The sequence below is a fragment of the Dasypus novemcinctus genome, chromosome 23 (genome assembly GCF_030445035.2).
Source record: "Dasypus novemcinctus isolate mDasNov1 chromosome 23, mDasNov1.1.hap2, whole genome shotgun sequence".
NCBI lineage: Eukaryota > Metazoa > Chordata > Mammalia > Cingulata > Dasypodidae > Dasypus > Dasypus novemcinctus.
Window position 1 is genome coordinate 1,912,057 of NC_080695.1, and position 18,022 is coordinate 1,930,078.

At 46.5% G+C, this 18,022-nt stretch overlaps 1 protein-coding gene across 3 annotated transcripts in view; it reads right to left on the reverse strand.

Moving 5' to 3' along the window:
- The window catches only part of RAB11FIP3 (RAB11 family interacting protein 3), a 103,612-nt gene extending 85,850 nt beyond the window's left edge, over positions 1-17,762 (reverse strand). For all 3 annotated transcript variants that reach the window (XM_071211103.1, XM_058285577.2, XM_058285576.2), the window contains exon 1: positions 16,622-17,762. In XM_071211103.1, the coding sequence (XP_071067204.1) occupies positions 16,622-17,134 (513 nt within the window). In that variant the 5' untranslated portion in view covers positions 17,135-17,762. The remainder of the gene's footprint in view (positions 1-16,621) is intronic.
- Between the last annotated feature and the right edge of the window lie 260 nt (positions 17,763-18,022).

Below are 18,022 nucleotides of genomic sequence, written 5' to 3' on the forward strand. Positions count from 1 at the left end.
AAGAAACACAGATTCCCATGCTGCTGAAAACAAGAGAAGCGGACAAATAAGAACATGCAGCAAATGGACACAGAGAACAGACAACTTGGGGGCGGGGGATAAATAAAATAAATCTTTGGGGAAAAAAAAGAGAGGCAGAGAGAGAAAGCCCAAGAGGGAGCAGCAGCAGCCAGGGGCTAACACCAACAGAAGCATGAAGGAAGGGAGAGGCCAGGAGAGGCCGCACATGCATTGCATGTGGCAGAGTAGCCAGGACCCAGGACCCCAGCAGCCAGCCCAGAAAGCCAGTCTTCCGCAAGAAAGCATTGCCTTGATGATGTCTTGATCTGGAATTTTTCCTAACCTCAAAACTGTAAGTCGTTTAATTCCTATGGTTGAAGCCAACCCACTCCATGGTACTTACCTGAGCAGCTAAGAAAACTAAAACAGTCATAAAAGCCTAATTACATATGTGCAGTTTGTCAAAATGTGAAAACTTTCACATGCAAACACACACACACACACACAGGATGACTGCTTTAGATTCTAGCTGCTAAAACAAATACCATACAACGGGTTGGCTCAACAACAGGAATGAATTAGTTTCAGAGCCTGGAAGGCTTGCTTCTTCCCAGGGTCGGTAGCTCCTGGCTGGCTGCAATCTCCGGGGCTCCTGGGCTTTTCTGTCACAGGGTGATGCACATGGTAACATCTTTCTCTTCTGGGTTCCACTGACTTCCAGCTTCTGGCTGCTTCTCTTGGCTCCACTCTGTCCAATTTCCTTTGCTTACAAAGACTTCAGCCATACTGGATTAAGGCTTGGCCTCATTCAGTTTGCACACACCTTAGCTAATAACACGTTCAAAGATCCTATTTACAAATGGGTTCACACCCACAGGACCAGGGGTTTGGGCGAGAACTGCCTTTTGTGGAGGACAAATCATTTGTCTGTATAGCTTTCACATCGATTACATGTGAGCATAGAAAACATCTGTGAGACAAGAAAGGCAGAAGAGTTTGCATCCTGGCCTGGCTACTCCCCAGCTTTATAGTATATATGATTTCTACTCTACTTATTTCACAGGATTCATTAAGAAAAAACATACACAAATGCTCGTTAAAGAAGAGAGATCCAAAATGTGATGACCTGTGGTGAACAATGCATGACTATACCCCCTCTCCCTCCTAACAGTCCACTGGAGAGAAACAATCCAGAGGAGAGAGACCAACATCCTGGAAGATGCACAGTAGATGGTTACAGAGCAGAGAACAAGGAAACTTAAGGGTTACAAAGTGCCAACAAGAACAGGACAGACCATCCTGCAGACCCAGAGAAGCTCAGGAATGGGAACGGGGTAGGGGTGAGTGTGAAAGAAATGCCTGCTTCAGTGTCTGAATATAGAAATAGATGCTCTTCCACCCTTCCAGACAGGGGACTCCAACTCACTCCACCTCCCAGAGGAAAGCCAACTTGGGAGAAACATCCAGAGATATTCCCAAAGTGGGGAGCAGGCCCAGAGGAGGGTGGGGGCAAGCCCCTGCATAAGAGAAGGAGCCGATACAAACAAAAGTGGAATTCCAAAAGTGCATACTGAACGAGACCACAGTGGAAAGTCTGGGAAGAATTACTGATGAATAGAGAAAAAAACAAAATAAACAAACAAAAAAACAACACAGAACTGAGGACTGTGGGAAGATGGTGGAGTAGCAACTCCAGGAATCAATCCCTCCACCGTAACAACTACTGAACTGGTAGGAAATGTCTGAATCAATTATTTCAGAACTCTGAAGTCTAGTGGAACACTTACAGCTTTGAGGGAAAAGGTTGAGAAAATCTGGGATGAAATTAACCCCAATCAGCAGCTCCCATGCCCCATGCAGCAGCTGTATGGCAGGCAGCAGTGGGGACCGCATCCTGGGCTCCTGGCACAGCTTGAGGGTAGCTAGGGTGAGTTTTAAGGACATAGGCCTCCAAAATCCAGGTGCGTGTGATCTGATTGCTTTTGATGAACAACTTCAGGTCGCTGGGGGACTGGCTACAGAACCAGTGTTCCAACCCCCTCAGACAAAAGCAGCAGCGAAGTCTTAACCAGGCAGAATCAATTTTTTTTCCCTCCCCTCTTGTGGCTTGCCTGCTGTCTCCTCTCTCTGTCCATTCGCTATGTGCTCTTCCATGTTTTTGGGGGTTTTTTGCTTGTCTCCCTTTTTTGTTGCATCACCTTGCTGAGTCAGCTCTACGCAAGGTGCGGGCAAGCCTGCCTTCATAAGGAAACCCAGGGACATGAACCCAGGGCCTCCCATATGACAGACGGGAGCCCAAATGACTGAGCCACAGTCGCTTCCCAGTACCTATTATTTTTTCTCTTGTCTTTTTCCATTCCCCATTTGGAAGCAAAAACACATACAATTCCAGCTATCAAAAACAACAACAAAAAAACCTAGTTGGGGAGTGCCGTCGGGCTGGAGGGCTTAGCCTCGCTCAGGCCCAAGAGTCAGGGGGGGGGGCTCGCTCCTGCCGAACCGCCGGCGGGGAGTACTCCTGAAGGGAGCACCGGTTCTCCAGGCGTGGGGGACGCGCGGTTTGGGAAAAAACCACGGAGACCGCTTGAGCGCAAGAACAGGTCTGCTTTATTATGGAAGTGCACTAGGTTATATAGGGTTGAGAGGGAGGAGTAAGATGGAGGGAGGGCTAGCTACGGGGCAGTAGTGGACAGGCTGAAGCTGATGGACAGCCCCGAGGTAAGCAGTTACCGGGGAAGAGGGCAGATTGTACGTTGGCAATATGGGCGGGACTGGCGGGAAAGATAGCGACGGCTGGAAAGGGGAGGAGGGGTGGCGAGAGGCAGCAACAGGGGAGCAGATGTGGCTCAGGCACTTGAGCACCTGCTCCCCACATGGGAGGTCCCAGGTTCAGTGCCTCTTAAAAACAAGAAAACATGATCAAAAAGTACACAAATGAAAAAGCCAACTCAGGGGAGATGATGTGGATCAGTGGTTAAGTGCCAGCTTCCCCCATACGAGGCCTGGGTTCAATCCCTAGCCCTGGTATCTTAAAAAAATATATATAGGGAAGCGGATTTGGCTCAACTGATAGAGTGTCCACCTACCAAGTGGGAGATCCATGGTTCAAATCCAGGGCCTCCTGATCCATGTAGTGAGCTGGCCCACACGCAGTACTGATGCACGCAAGGGGTGCCATGCCATGCAGGGGTATTCCCCACTTAGGGGTGCCCCATGTACAAGGTGTGCTCCCCATAAGGAGATTCGCCCATGCGAAAAATTCACAGCCCCAGAGTGGCACCGTACACACGGAGAGCTGACGTAGCAAGATGATGCAACAAAAAAAGACACAGATTCCCAGTGCCACCAAGAATGCAAGCAGACACAAAAGAACACACAGTGAATGGACACAGAGAGCAGACAACTGGGGGAAGGGAAGGAAAATAAATTTTAAAAAGTAAAATTAAAAACAAAAAAGAAGAAATGAAGAACACTGGTAAAGGTAATTACACAAATAAGTATAAAATCCTATATTACTGTACTTTGGGTCTGTAACTGCTTCCCCCCCGTTCCATATGACTTAACAGGTAAATGTGTAAAGTAACATTATAAATCATGTTAATGGGCATACCGTAATCTGAAATGATAACAATATAAAAGAGATGGGATGGAGATATATAGAAGTATTTGTAAACTATTGAAATTGTGTTGATACTAGTGAGAAAAGGAAAGAAAGGAATCAATGGTACACTACAGAAAAACAACTAAATATCAAAAAAAGGCAGTAATGGAGTAACTGAGGAACCAAAAAAAAACATACAAAGCATACAGAAAATGAATAGCTAAATGGCAGGCATAAATCCTTCCTTCTCAGTTATTACTGTAAATGTCAATGGATTATATTTTCCCATTAAAAGGCAGAGATTGGTTAATTGGATGAAAAAGCATGATCCACCTATAAGGAGTCTAAAAGAGACTCACTTTAGGTACAAAGACACAAAGAGACTGAAAGTAAAAGGGTGGAAAAAGATATTCCATGCAAAGAGTAATCAAAAGAGAGGTGGAGGGACTATATTATTGTCAGACAGAATAGCCTTTAAATCAAAAAAGGGGAATATTATAAATTCATAAAAGGTTCAATCCATTAAGAAGATATAATGATTATAAACATATGCATCTCACAGTAGAGACTCAAAATACATGAAAAAAAATTTTGACAGACTTGAAGGGTGACACAGATCTACAGTAATAGCTGCAGGCATCAATATACCACTTTCAATAACTGATGGAACATCTAAGCAAAAGATCAACATGGAAACAGAGGACTTAAGCACTATTAACCAGTCAAAACTACGGACAAATATAGAACACTCCACCCAACAACAGCACAATACACATTCTTCTAAAGTACACACGGAACTTTTTTTTTAAGATTTATTTATTTATTTCCCTCCCTCCCCTTATTATTGTCTGCTCTGTGTGTCCATTTGCTGTATATTCTTCTGTGTCTGCTTGTCTTCTCTTTAGGTGGCACTGGGAACTGATCCTGGGACCTTCCAGAGTGGGAGAGAGGTGCTCATTCTTTTGTGCCACCTCAGCTCTGTGGCCTGCTGTGTCTCGTATTGTCTCTCCCCTGTGTATCTTTTTGTTGTGTCACCTTGCTGCATCAGCTCTCTGCTAGGGCCAGCTTGCCATGCAGGCCAGCACTTCTATGTGGGCCAGCACTCCTGTGCAGGCAAGCATTCCACTCAAACCAGCACTCCGTGTGGGCCAGCTCTCCACTCAGGCCAGTTTGCCTTCACCAGGAGGCCCCGGGAATAGAACTCTGGATCTCCCATATGGTAGACAGGAGCCCAATTGCTTGAGCCACATCCTCTTCCCCCACATGGAACATTTGCAAGGACAGACCATATATTAGGCCACAGATGAAATCCTAATAAATTGAAAAATACTGAAACTATACCAAATATCTTTTTGGTCCACAATGAACTAAAGCTAGAAATCAACAACAGAAGGAAAACTGGAAATTTTTGGGCTACTCAAGCAAATACCATGCAATGGGTTGATTTAAACAATGGGAAATTATTAGCTCATGGTTTTGAGGCTAAAATAAGTCCAAATCAAGGCATCATCAAAGAGATGCTTTCTTCCAACGACAAGCATTCTGAGTCTGCCTGCCAGCCACTCTTGGTCCTTGGCTCCTCTGTTACAAGGCAATGCACATGGCAGCCTCTCCTGGCCTCTCTGTTCTTTTCCACTGAATTTCAGCTTCTTCTTCCCATAATTTTCTGTCTCTCTGTTGGGGTTTGATTCTGATAGTTAAGGACTCCAGTAATAGGATTAAGACCCATTCCGGGCCACACCTTAACTGAAGTAACCTCATCAAAAGTGCCTATTTACAACGCATTGACACTCACAGGAATGAATTCAGTTTTAAGAACCTACTTTTTGTGGATTCCATATACCTCCAAACTACCACAGTATTAAACAACCCAATGGGTCAAACAAGAAATCAAAGGGGGAAGCAGATTTGGCCCAATGGATTGGACGTCCACCTACCACATAGGAGGTCCAAGGTTCAAACCCAGGGCCTCCTTGACCCGAGTGATGAGCTGGCCCACGTGCAGTGCTGATGCGCGCAAGGAGTGCCCTGCCACGCAGGGGTGTCCCCTGCATAGGGGAGCCCCACGTGCAAGGAGTGCGCCCTGTAAGGAGAGCCACCCAGCGCGAAAAAAGTGCACCCTGACCAGGAATGGTGCCACACACACGGAGAGCTGACACAACAAGATGACACAACAAAAAGAGACACAGATTCTGGGTGCCGCTGACAAGAATAGAAGCAGACACAGAAGAACACACAGCGAATGGACACAGAGAGCAGACAACTGGGGAGGGGGGAAGGGGAGAGAAATAAAAAATAAATAAATCTTTTTAAAAATATCAAAAGGAAATTATAAATTTTTTTTTTAAGATTTATTTTATTTATTTCTCTCCCTTTCCTCCCTCCCCTCCCCCCCCCCCCCCCCCCCCGCGCTGTCTGCTCTCTGTGTCCGCTTGCACCCTTGGTGGGCATGAAGTGAAGTTTAATTTGGATGATGAAAATGTTCTGGATACGGATTGTGGTGAAAGTTGCACAACACTTACAATGTATTTAATGCACTTACTTGTTCACTTGAAAATAGTTAAAATGATTTTTATGAGTTTCAAAAAATAAAAAAGGTATCTCAGATTCAAACTATAAAAAAAGATTATAGGGAAGTAGATGTGGCTCAAGTGATAAGGCCTCCACCTGGGTTTGATTCCTGGGGCTTCCTGGTGAAAAAGACAATGAGAGAGTGTGCCTGCATGGCGAGCCATGCCTGTGTGGTGAGCCAAGTGCCTGCACAGCAAACCGGGCGCCTACGCGGTGAGCCAGTGCCCATGCAGCAAGGCAAGTGCCCGTGCGGTGAGCCAGTGCCCACAGAAGTGAGTCATGTAGCAAGATGATGACGCAACAAAAGAAACGAAGGGGAGAGCCAAGGTGAAGTGCAGCAGAGACCAGGAACTGAGGTGGTGCAACTGATAGGGAACCTCTCTCCACGTCACAAGTCCCCAGGATCGAATCCTGGTGAATCCTAGAGGAGAAAGATGAGAAGACAAAAAAATAGATACAGAAGATCACACAGTGAATGGACACAGACAGCAAAAACAGCAGGGTGGGGAAGGGGGAGGGGAAAACATGTAATTAAAGAAAAAAACAGCTAACTTAAAAAAAAAGTTTACACACTTTGGATAGATCATATAGTATGTGAATATATCTCAATAAAACTGCTTAATAGATAAATATTTGTGCAAAAATAGCCAGAAATAATGGCTATGTATAGCAGGGGAAACTGAGAGAGACTGAGAGGTGAAGAATTGTGTCTGTTTTTTTTAAATTATTATTATTGAAATAATGAAAATACTCCAGTTATAATTAAGTGATGAATGCACAACTATGTGATTAAACCAAATACTTTTGATTGTACATTTTGGAAGAACTGTATCTTTTTTAATATGTGTCAGTAAAATTGATTTGTTAAAAAAAAAAAGACACCATCAAGAAAGTGAAAAGACAACATACAGAATGGGAGAAAATATATGGGAACTATATAATTGGTAAGAGTTTAACACCCAGAATATACAGAGAACTCATATAACTCAACAACAAAAAGACAAACAACCCCATTAAAAAGTGGGCCAAGGGGAGGTGGATGTGGCTTAAGTGACTGGGATCCTGCCTACCACATGGAAGGTCGCTGGTTCAGATCCTGGTGCCTCCTAAACAAGACAGTGAGCTAGCACACAACAAGAGACACAAGAAGAAAAAACATACTGAGAGACTCAACAAAGCAGGGAGCATAAGTTCCTGGTGCCTCCTAAAAGAAGACAGCAAGCTGATGCGAAGGGCTGATGTGGCGAGCTGATGCAACAGGAGACATGGGAGGGAAAAACCTAATGAAAGACACAACAAAGCAGGGCATGGAGGTGGCTCAAGCAATTACGCACCTCCCTCCCACATCGGAGGTCATGGGTTCAGCTCCCAGTGCCTCCAAAAGAAACAAGGAAGACATATAGACACAGCAAGTGAAAAACAATAAGGGGGTGGGGAGACATAAACAAATAAAATAAATCTTTAAAAAAACAAATGGGCCAAGGAAATGAATAGATGTTTCTCCACAGAAGATATTCAAATGGACAATAAGGATATGAAAGCATGCTCAACATCAGCAGCCCTTAAAGAAATGCAAATTAAAACTACAAAGAGATACCACTTTATATCCACAAGTGTTGGCAAGGATTCCGGGGAATAGGAACCCTCCATATTGTTGGTGGAAATGGCGCAACTGCTGTGGAAAGCAGTTTCGCGGTTCCTCAGAAAGTTAAACAGAATTATCATATAACCTTTTTTACTGATCTATGTATCTTTTAAAAAAAAACAGTTTAATAAAAAAAGAAAAAGAAAAAAAAGTATATAATAGAATTTTAAAAAAAGAATTATCATATAACCTGACAATTCCACTCATAGATATGTACCCCCAAAGAACTGAAAGCAGGGACTCAAACAAATATTTGTACACTAATGTCCATCACAGCATTATTCACAATAACCAAAAGGTGGAAGCAACTCACGTGTCCATCAAGAGAGAAACGGATAAACAAAATGTGGTCTAGCCATATGATGGAATATGATTCAGCCACACAAAGAAGCGAAGTGCTGGTACATGATGTGCCAACACAGATGGATGAACCCTGAAGATATCAGGTTGAGTGAAATATGCCAGATATGAAAGGACAAATATTGTAGGATCTCACTTTTATGAAATACTTTGAATAAGTAAATTCAGACAACAGAAAGGAGATTAGTGGTTACCAGGGCGGGGTGGGGACAATCAGGAATAATTACTAAGTGACCATAGTTCTGGTTTGGCATGATGAAAATAGTCTGGAAGTAGACAGTGCTCAAAGTCACACAGTATTGTCAATGTACTTAATGAAAAGAATTGTATACTTCAATGCTAAGTGAAAGAAACTAGACACAAAGTACTACATATTGTTAGACTCCTCCCATACAATAGTAAATATAAATATATTTATAGAGATGAAAATAGGTTAGTAGTTATGTATGGGAGGGGAAGGACAGAGGGCCTGGGAGGTGACTACTAAGGGGAAGGGGTTTTTCTTTTAGAAGTAATGAAAATGCTCTAATATTGACTGCAGTGATGAATGCACAACTCTGTGATTTTATCAAATGCCACTGATTGTACCCTTTAAATGGACTGTATGGTTTATGGATACATTTCAATAAAATTGATTTTTAAAAAAAGAATTGTATACTTTAATTGGTTAAAATGAACTGTTATGTACCTTTTACCACAAATTAACTTTTTAAAGTAAATAAATAAAAATAATAATAAATTACTTTAGTAAGCTTTTAGAGGAAATGTTAATCTCTATAATCAATGTGGATTTCCCCTTACTTTCACTGTGGTTCAACCAATCTCTTAATAAAATAAAAATTATCATGGAGCTTAAAAACATGTTTAATCAATACAGTGGCAGGGAGCAGCTTATAAGCCACTGGACCACTTCTGACAGTAAAACTCTAAGCACACCGTTCTGCTGACAGATTTCTCAATGATTTATTTCTAAATAAAATTCTTCTCATCTTAACAGACAAATCACCTACAAACAGACTTAGTCAACAGATACTACATATCTTAAAACCTGAGTTTTAGGCTTTAAGGTGGATAAACTTGCTTAATGAGAAATCAGGATATGCGAAAAGAACAAAGAATCATAAAAGTTTCTGATATCAACAAAACACCAATAAAGTCCCAATACCATGGAGCCTTAGCTCAAAACAAGAATATTAACAGGTAAGTTCACTTTGACTACAGTGGTAGTATTTATCCTAGACACCAATGTTTCTAGGCACCTTTAGAAACTTCGTAAATGTTTTTTAAAAATTCCCCGGTAAGAGAAAAAGTAAAACAGAGCATTTAACAAACTAGAATCCCGGGAAATATATATCATTGATGATATATGCCTTCAAAAGACATGTCACAAACAGCTAGAATTTCAAGTTATCCATACTCAGGCTGTGTGCCAAAAGGCCTTAGATGAACAGAGTAGCAGCGCATACTCTATTTACAGCTAATGCTGAAAGGCTGCCTGGCCCTTCGTCTGCCTGATATTAAATAACTCTCCACTCTGCAAGCTCCCTCTCTGCACGAGCTGCACACGGTGCCCTGCAGAAGGGCAGCACCACTCCGCTGGCGGGACCTGCAGCTGGACACTTAACGACTGAGGCGCTGGGACACCTGATTCAGCGACAAAGCCAGGACACTCAAAGTTAGCTCTGATTTTGAAAATTATGAAAAACAAAGGACTCAGAAAATTGTAACAAGAGTAATGTCATTTGTCTAAAAACAAGTATGAAATACCTTAGATTCACTTAAGTTAGATACTGATGAAAACACAATGTCTACATGGAAGCTAAGCTTCAAGAATTAGAGGCACTTTCTAAGATGGAGTTTTCCAAAAATCCATAAAAAATAACTATCTGCACAGGTTAATTCAACGTTTTATAAAGTTCTGTAATTTACTAGAAAATCTGAGTTTCTTCAGATGTATGTGGCCTTGTAGCAGTTTGATATAGTTAAGGATTATGTTTGTAATTGGTCTGTACCTGGGCGTGATTAAGCTTTGATTAGGGTTTTGATTGGGCCACGTTCTTAGGGCTTTGAGTCCCACCCACCAAGGGGCGGACTCACAGATAATAGGCATGGCAAAGGACAGAGCTGAGGTTTTTGATGTTGGAGTTTGATGCTGAAGACTTAAGCTGAAACCCCAGGAAGCAAGCTCACAGAGGAAAAAGAAGCCAGCCCCAGGAAGAGAGGAACCCTGAGCTCAGGAAGAAGCAAGCCCTGGGAAGAGAGGAATCCTGAACCCAGAGAGAAGCAAGTCCCTGGAAGGGAGGAACCCAGGAAGCCTGAGCCCTCGCAGACATCAGCAGCCATCTTGCTCCAAGTAGACTTGGGTGAGGGAAGTAAATTATGCTTTGTGGCCTGGTATCCGTAAGCACCTACCTCAAATAAATACCTTTTATAAAAACCAACCAATTTCTGGTATTTTGCATCAGCACCCCTTTGGCTGACTAATATAGGCATATTCACATAAAACCCAAAAACTCTGAGTCAACATAAAACATGAACATTTTACATTTAGGACTTACTCGGGTCTTTTCCTAAAGATTGTAATGAAAGTTTTTACTGGATTCCCTATTGCACTGTTTGAAATTTGTGCTATATGTTTGTATAGGTATTAGTTTTCAAAATAATTATTTTAAAAATAGTTTAAATAAAATCAGTAACAGAAAATTTGACAAATACTCCAAATAAAATTGACCCTATTCCCACCAGACTCTACTCCTACATAAGTAACGCCCAACACACACACACACACACACACACACACACACACACACACTTTTTTTTTTTTTAAAGATTTATTTTTATTTATTTAATTCCCCTCCCCTTCCCCGGTTGTCTGTTTTCTGTGTCTTTTTGCTGTGTCTTGTTTCTTTGTCCGCTTCTGTTGTCGTCAGCGGCACGGGAAGTGTGGGCGGCGCCATTCCTTGGCAGGCTGCTCCCTCCTTCGTGCTGGGCGGCTCTCCTTATGGGTGCACTCCTTGCGCGTGGGGCTCCCCTACGCGGGGGACACCCCTGTGTAGCACGGCACTCCTTGCGCGCATCAGCACTGTGCATGGGCCAGCTCCACACGGGTCAAGGAGGCCCGGGGTTTGAACCGCGGACCTCCCATGTGGTAGACGGACGCCCTAACCGCTGGGCCAAAGTCCGTTTCCCCATACACACTTATACAACTAATTTTTTATACATATTTCAAGTCTTTTTTCAAATGCATAACTTTCACATAGTTATAATTGTGGTATACATAACACTTAGTATACCACTCTATTCACTTATACCCTAAGTGCTAATCTAAATTACTTTGGATCCTTTGTAATTACCATTTTTAAGGGTTACATAATAGTATTAGGTGGATACTTATGCCTTTTATCTGATATCTGATTAGAATATTAGAAACTAATATTTAGACTGTTTCCAGAATTTAAACAAAATAAGTGTTTGAAAGGGAAGCACTCCATAAACTCGGTGGCCTTTACCACCTTTCCTGTGTAGTCTACATGGAATTAAATTCTTCCAGTAAGTTAGATCTTAAACTGGAATCACCACTAGCAATTCCATTAAAGTATACACCTGATGCCTGAGACTTTCAATTTCAAAAATCTTGGCTCAAAAAAGAGCTTCAAAGCAAAACATTTAACTATACCATTGTTGTACAAGGAAGTAAACCGTACATATATTTTGATATACATACATATATCCTGTTGAAAAACAATGAAATGCTTACAGTAGTTTTCACTGGCTGGTGGGATTAGAGGTGATTCTTGTTTTTCTCTCTTCTCTTTACTGCTATAATTTAGTTTTGTTTTCTAAAGCACTGAACATCTAGTATAAAAATAATTAAGCAGGAAGCAGACTTGGCCCAATGGATAGGGCATCTGCCTATCACATGGGAGGTCCGCGGTTCAAACCCCCGGCCTCCCTGACCCGTGTGGAGCTGGCCCATGCGCAGTGCTGATGCATGCAAGGAGTGCTGTGCCATGCAGGGGTGTCCCCCGTGTGGGGGAGCCCCACGCACAAGGAGTGCGCCCCATAAGGAGAGCCACCCAGGGCAAAAGAAAGTGAAGCCTGCCCAAGAATGGTGCCGCACACATGGAGAGCTGACACAGCAAGATGACACAATAAAAAGAAACATGGTTTCTCGGTGCCGCTGATAAGCATAGAAACGGTCACAGAAGAACACATCGAATGGACACAGAGAGCAGACAACTGCGGGGGGAGAGAAATAAATAAATCTTTAAAAAAATAAATAATTAAGCTTCTACCCAATATGATCTCAACTGTGTAATTTTATACATAGTCGAGTACGTGCATGCACAAAAAAATCCAAGGAAATACACTGAAATGCTAATGGCATTTTTCTCAGAAGTGTGGGGATTATCAGTCATTTTTAATATGTGTGTATATATAAATATATACATGCACACAAATCAGTCTTTTCTGGTTTGTCTTTTTTTTTTAAATAATAAGCATGTGTTACTTTTATAGTATGAAAAAAGCCCTTTTTAAACGCTAAAAAGACTGCCTGTGACCAAGCACTGAACCTGTACACAAAGACCCAGAGGTAAACACACACAACACAAATACCAGCACGTGCTCTCTCTCACACATACACACACATACACACACACACAAATTCTGGACCAGGGGTTCTCAACTTTTTTTGTTCCACAGACCCATTTGCCAGTCAGTTGGAAACCATAAACCCCTTACTAAGTCTATAATATACTGTGTATTACTTAATAAATATCACACCCACAGCAACATATCCCCACAAGAATAATGTTTTTTTGAATTTCAATCCAAGCTCACAGACCCCTTGTTAAGACCCCCTGTTCTAGACCAAGGACAGAGACCGGGAAGGACAGTACAACTAGAAGGTACAGTCAAACGTCCCTAGGGACTTCCACCTGCCCACCAGATGAGGTGCAGGAAAGAAAAGGGAGACCTCCTGAGCACAACACTAACTTGAGCAGCCACTCTACAAGCGCCAAACAGGACCAGCGGCTCCTACCAAGGTTACTGAAGGGCATCACAGGCTCCAAAGTAGAGGGTATCTGAAAAGAACCAAAGCGCCTATTAAAATGCAAATGCTTAAGTGACTGTGAGGGCAATCTTTAAGATTAGGATTAATTCCTTTAAAAAATAAAACAAAAAGAAACCAATCCTTTCTCTTGACACTCTCACAATTTGTTTTACCATTTCTGCTTTCTAATCCACTGGCAGTGCCTACAAAACCTCAGTCCTCCCAGTATGAAGGGGTCATGTCAATGAAGTATCTCCAGAGATGGTCAGGCCTTAAAAATAACCTATCCCAACTTCACACCTAATGCCTTGATGTACCTAACCATAAATTCTTCCTTCAAGAAGATTCAGCCAAAGGACTGAATGTAGCTCAGTGGCTGAGCACCGCCTCCTACATACCAGGGCCCAGATTCAATCCCTGGTAATGCCTCAGAAAAAAAAAAAAGAAGATACAGCCAATAATTCCACAATAGTCCTTTTCTTTCTCCTTTCACCTTCCAACTCCTTCTAACACGCATTATATTGCACCACACCTGATCTATCACCAGATGATGTAATGAAATCCAAACATACCATGACATTGCTAAAGAAAGAGGGACACAAGAACCATTTGTATTATGAATGGGAGCTGATTCCATTAAAAATTCAGATACTCCATTTAAATAATTTAAATGCTACCTTCATAAACAGATTACGTAAAAGGTGCTGAACGTGCCACCTCTGAAACTTTGACAATCATCAAAACATCTAGTTGGTACTATGAAGGGCAGTAATGTGACCGAACTGGCCTAAGGGACTCATGTGCTCAGTGTCTTGAAATCTCAAGTACAAAAAGTACAAAAACCTATGGTCTAGGGAAGCGGATGTAACTCAGATCAACTGGGCTCCTGTCTACCACTTGGGAGGCCGTGGATTCACATTCCAGGGCCTCCTGGTGAAGGCAAGCTGGCCCGCTCCGTGGAGAGCTGACGGCCCATGCCCGCGGAGAGCTGGCACAGCAAGATGACACAACAAAGGGAGACACGCAGACACAGAAGAACGCACAACGGATGGACATAGAGAGCAGATAGCAAGCAAGTGGCAAGGGGTGGGGGGGGAATCAATAAATAAAATAAATCTTTAAAAGAAAAAAAACCTATGATCTTTATTGCCCTGATTTAGTTTGAAAAATCATGAGTCATGTTTAAAAAAGAATCCTTATCTTTGGAAGCTATATACTGAAATATTTATGGATGAAATGATATACAGTCAGGAATCTGCTTCAAAAATAACCTAGAGGTAGGGAGTGGTTTAGACAAAATGAAACAAGACTGCTGAAAATAACTGAAGCTGAGTGATGGTTGCAGGGGTTCATTTAACTATTCTCTCTACTCTTGGGTATGATTAAGAATTTTCATTTAAAAGTTATATCATGATAGAAGCAGATGTGGCTCAAGCAGTTAAGCATCCACCTCCCACATGGGAGGTCCCAGGTTCAGTTCCCAGTGTCTCCTGAAGAAAAAACAAAGAGCATACAATTCGAGGGGAAAAAAAGAAAAAACGAGTAAAACAGACAGAGACATGGGAGGGAAGATATATAAATCTTTTTTAAAAAATCATCATGATGAGGTAGAATTCTTCATTTTTCTCTAAACTATTTCAAGAGAATATTTCTCTTTGCTCCTTTAAGGTGTATTCTGACATGAGCCTAGAAAAGAACAAGTCTGAGTCACAATACAAGCAAACTTAAATAGACACAAAAATCAACTTTTGCCACCCTATAAATTATCAGCTCCAAAATAGCAACCTAGACAAGCTCAAAGAAAACAAGAGTTATCTACCACCGTCCCAGGAATCCAGCCCAAGTCCAGACATGACAGTACTTCCAACCTCCCTCCTTCCTGAGCAATCCAGGAGAAAGGACAAGGGGAGAAGGCCACAAGAGACCCCCTTCCCTCTTCCACCTTCACGCACACCCTGAGTTATCCAGGCCGCACCCCTCAACTTCAGATTCCACCAGGCGCTGTCAGGGTAGAGAAGCAAAGAATTCCACTAATTTCTGCTTTGTGATCACAAGAAAACTCAGTCCCAAACAGTAACCCAAAGTTTTTCCCAATGTGATCAAAAAGGAAAGATATGACAAGAAATGCTTCTCAAATTAAAAGAATTTTATGGAAGTCAATAAAAAAGGCTTTGTAGGGATATTTTTGAGCCACCACATAAATACAAGCAGAAACCATCTAAGAAGGATTAAGCGTGAAAAGACGTAGTTCTAGTCCTTGTTCTAGGACTGGGCTTAACACCTCAGACAACTGTGGGAATGACACCATGAAAAAATAAAGGCACAGGGCTCTAGCAGACTTAGGACTTGCCCAAAACCTTTGATGGGTTTAATTAAGCAAGAGGATATGTTTGGAGAGAAAGAGATAAAATCACATGAGCAAACAACACCCAAGGATACCCAAGATGTTCTTGGGACCAAAGGCAAGAAGGAAAAGCCTGGAAGGAGCCACGCTAGGAACCACAATCCATTAAAGACGTACAGGAAACTGGTGGTGGCACATCTCTTCATCCACCAGACTAAGAGGAAGGAGGGCCTTCCTGAGCAACATCTTCCAGTCACTCCGCAGACACGAGGACCAGGCTCAGGCCGCCGGGACCGGGCCTGGAGCCCCGACTGCTACAGGAAGTACTCTGCGAGCACACGGATTCCTCGCGAAGGCTGTGATGGTTGACGCCTTAAAGAGCAGCGTGTCCATTTTACCTTTTCCTAAGGACCATCTTGGCTCAAACACGCACACGTACCTCCACACCCGCTTAAAGGTCTGCGTGTGGAAAAGTCTCCTCTCAGCACGTCAGGGATTGCCTACAGATCTAGAATTTAAAAGTGAACACTGGTAACCTTGCCTGTGACCCCCAGGTTAGCAGGAGAGCACAGCCCTGCCTGTCTTCACCTGGCCTTCCGGAAGGGCTCGAGCCCTGCCCACGGCCCCGCTGCTGCCGCCCCGCGCTGTTCCCGGGGGCTCGGACACGCGCCCCCTGCTCTTCCGCACCAAGTTCGTCAGTGAGAACGTGAAACTCCAGCCGCCTTCCCCAGGCGCTCCGTCTCCCGAGCCAGGACGGCCGGCCGGCCTCGGGGGGGCACACGCCAGCCGCGCGGGGCCCCGGGCTCCTCGCTGAAGGACCCCTTGGGCCAAGCCGGCCCTGGACCGCCGAGGGCTCCCCGCTCGCGCGGCCGGGGGCTCCCTGAGGCGGAACCTCGTTCTCGGGGGGCGGGGGGCCTGGGCTTCCGAGACGCTCAGGCTGCGGCGGGCAGAGGCGAGCCGAGAGGACAGGCGAGGCCCCCCCGGGGCGCGGCCCTCGAGGCAGGGACGCGAGGGTGTGCAGAGCCCGGAGCCCCCCGGGGTTACCTGCTCGGCCCCGTAGACGGTGGCGAACTGGACGAAGTCCTCGATGCGGACGAAGCCGTCCCCGTCGCTGTCCAGGGCGTCGAAGACGGCGCGGAGGCGCGGGGCCTCCTCCTCGCAGCCGGCGGGCTCGCCCGGGGCGGCGGGGGTCGGGCCGCAGCCCGAGGGCTGCTCCAGGGCCAGCTCGCCCGACGACGGGTCCATGAAGCGGGGGAGGAGGGCGACCCCGGCCCCCGCCCGGTGGCCGCCGCCGAGCTCCTCCTCGCCGAGCGGCGCGCAACCGTCCGGCCCCGCGGCCCGGGACCAGCCCCGGCCGGGCTCCGCGGGCTCCGCGGGCGGCGGGCCGGGCTCGGGGGCCGGGCCCGAGGGGCGGGCAGCGACGCCCTCGCGCGGGGCCTCGGCGCGGCCCCCCCCGCGGCAGGTGTCCCCGGCGGCCCGCCCCCGCCCGCCGTCCGCGGGGCCCGGGGCGCAGGGGGGCCCCGGGGCCTCCTCGGGCCGCGCCGGCTCCGTCTTCATGGCGAGGCGAACGGCGGCGCGCGGACAAAGCGCTCAGGGCACGGCGGCGGGCGCGGGCATCCCCGCGGGGGCGGCGGGCGGGGGCGCGCGGGGCGCCCGGGCTGCTCGGGCTGCTCGGGCCCTGCTCCGCGCTCGCCCATAGTAGCGCCGCCTCAGCTGCCCTCGCCCCGGCGGCGCGGCGGGCGCGTGCCCATGGCGGCGGGGCCGGGGGGCCGGGGGGCCGCGGGCGCCGGGAGGACGCGGGCCCGAGGGGCCCGGGGAGCCGGGAGGACGCGGACCCGAGGGGCCGGGGAAGCCGGGAGGATGCGGGCCCGAGGGGCCGCGGGCGCCGGGAGGACGCGGGACCGAGGGGCCCGGGGAGCCGGGAGGATGCGGGCCCGAGGGGCCGGGGAAGCCGGGAGGATGCGGGCCCGAGGGGCCCGGGGAGCCGGGAGGATGCGGGCCCGAGGGGCCGGGGAAGCCGGGAGGATGCGGGGCCGAGGGGCCGAGGGGGCCGCCGGAGCAGGGAGAATGCGGGGCCGGGGGAGCCGGGGTCTGAGGCGGATGCGGGCCCGGGAGACCAAGCGGCTGAGGCGCGGGAGGAGGATGCGGAGCCTGAGGAGACGAGGGACGCCGCCGCCGCTGTCCTGGCACCGCCCCCGCCGCCGGGCGTGACGTCGGCACGTTGCTGCGTCGCTCGGCCCCGCCCCGCTCCGGCCGCTATAAAGGCGGGCGCTGGAGGCGCGCCGCTGCGCTGCGGCAGTTCTGCGGGGTGCTGGGTGGCCGTGTGTGTCGCGCTGCCCCGCGCGGGGGCTGTATCGCGGGCGTGATGTCGTCGGCGGCTTGCGCCAGACGGTGGAGCTGGCTGCCCACGTAGGCCCACGACGGCTCACGGCGACCCGCACAGCC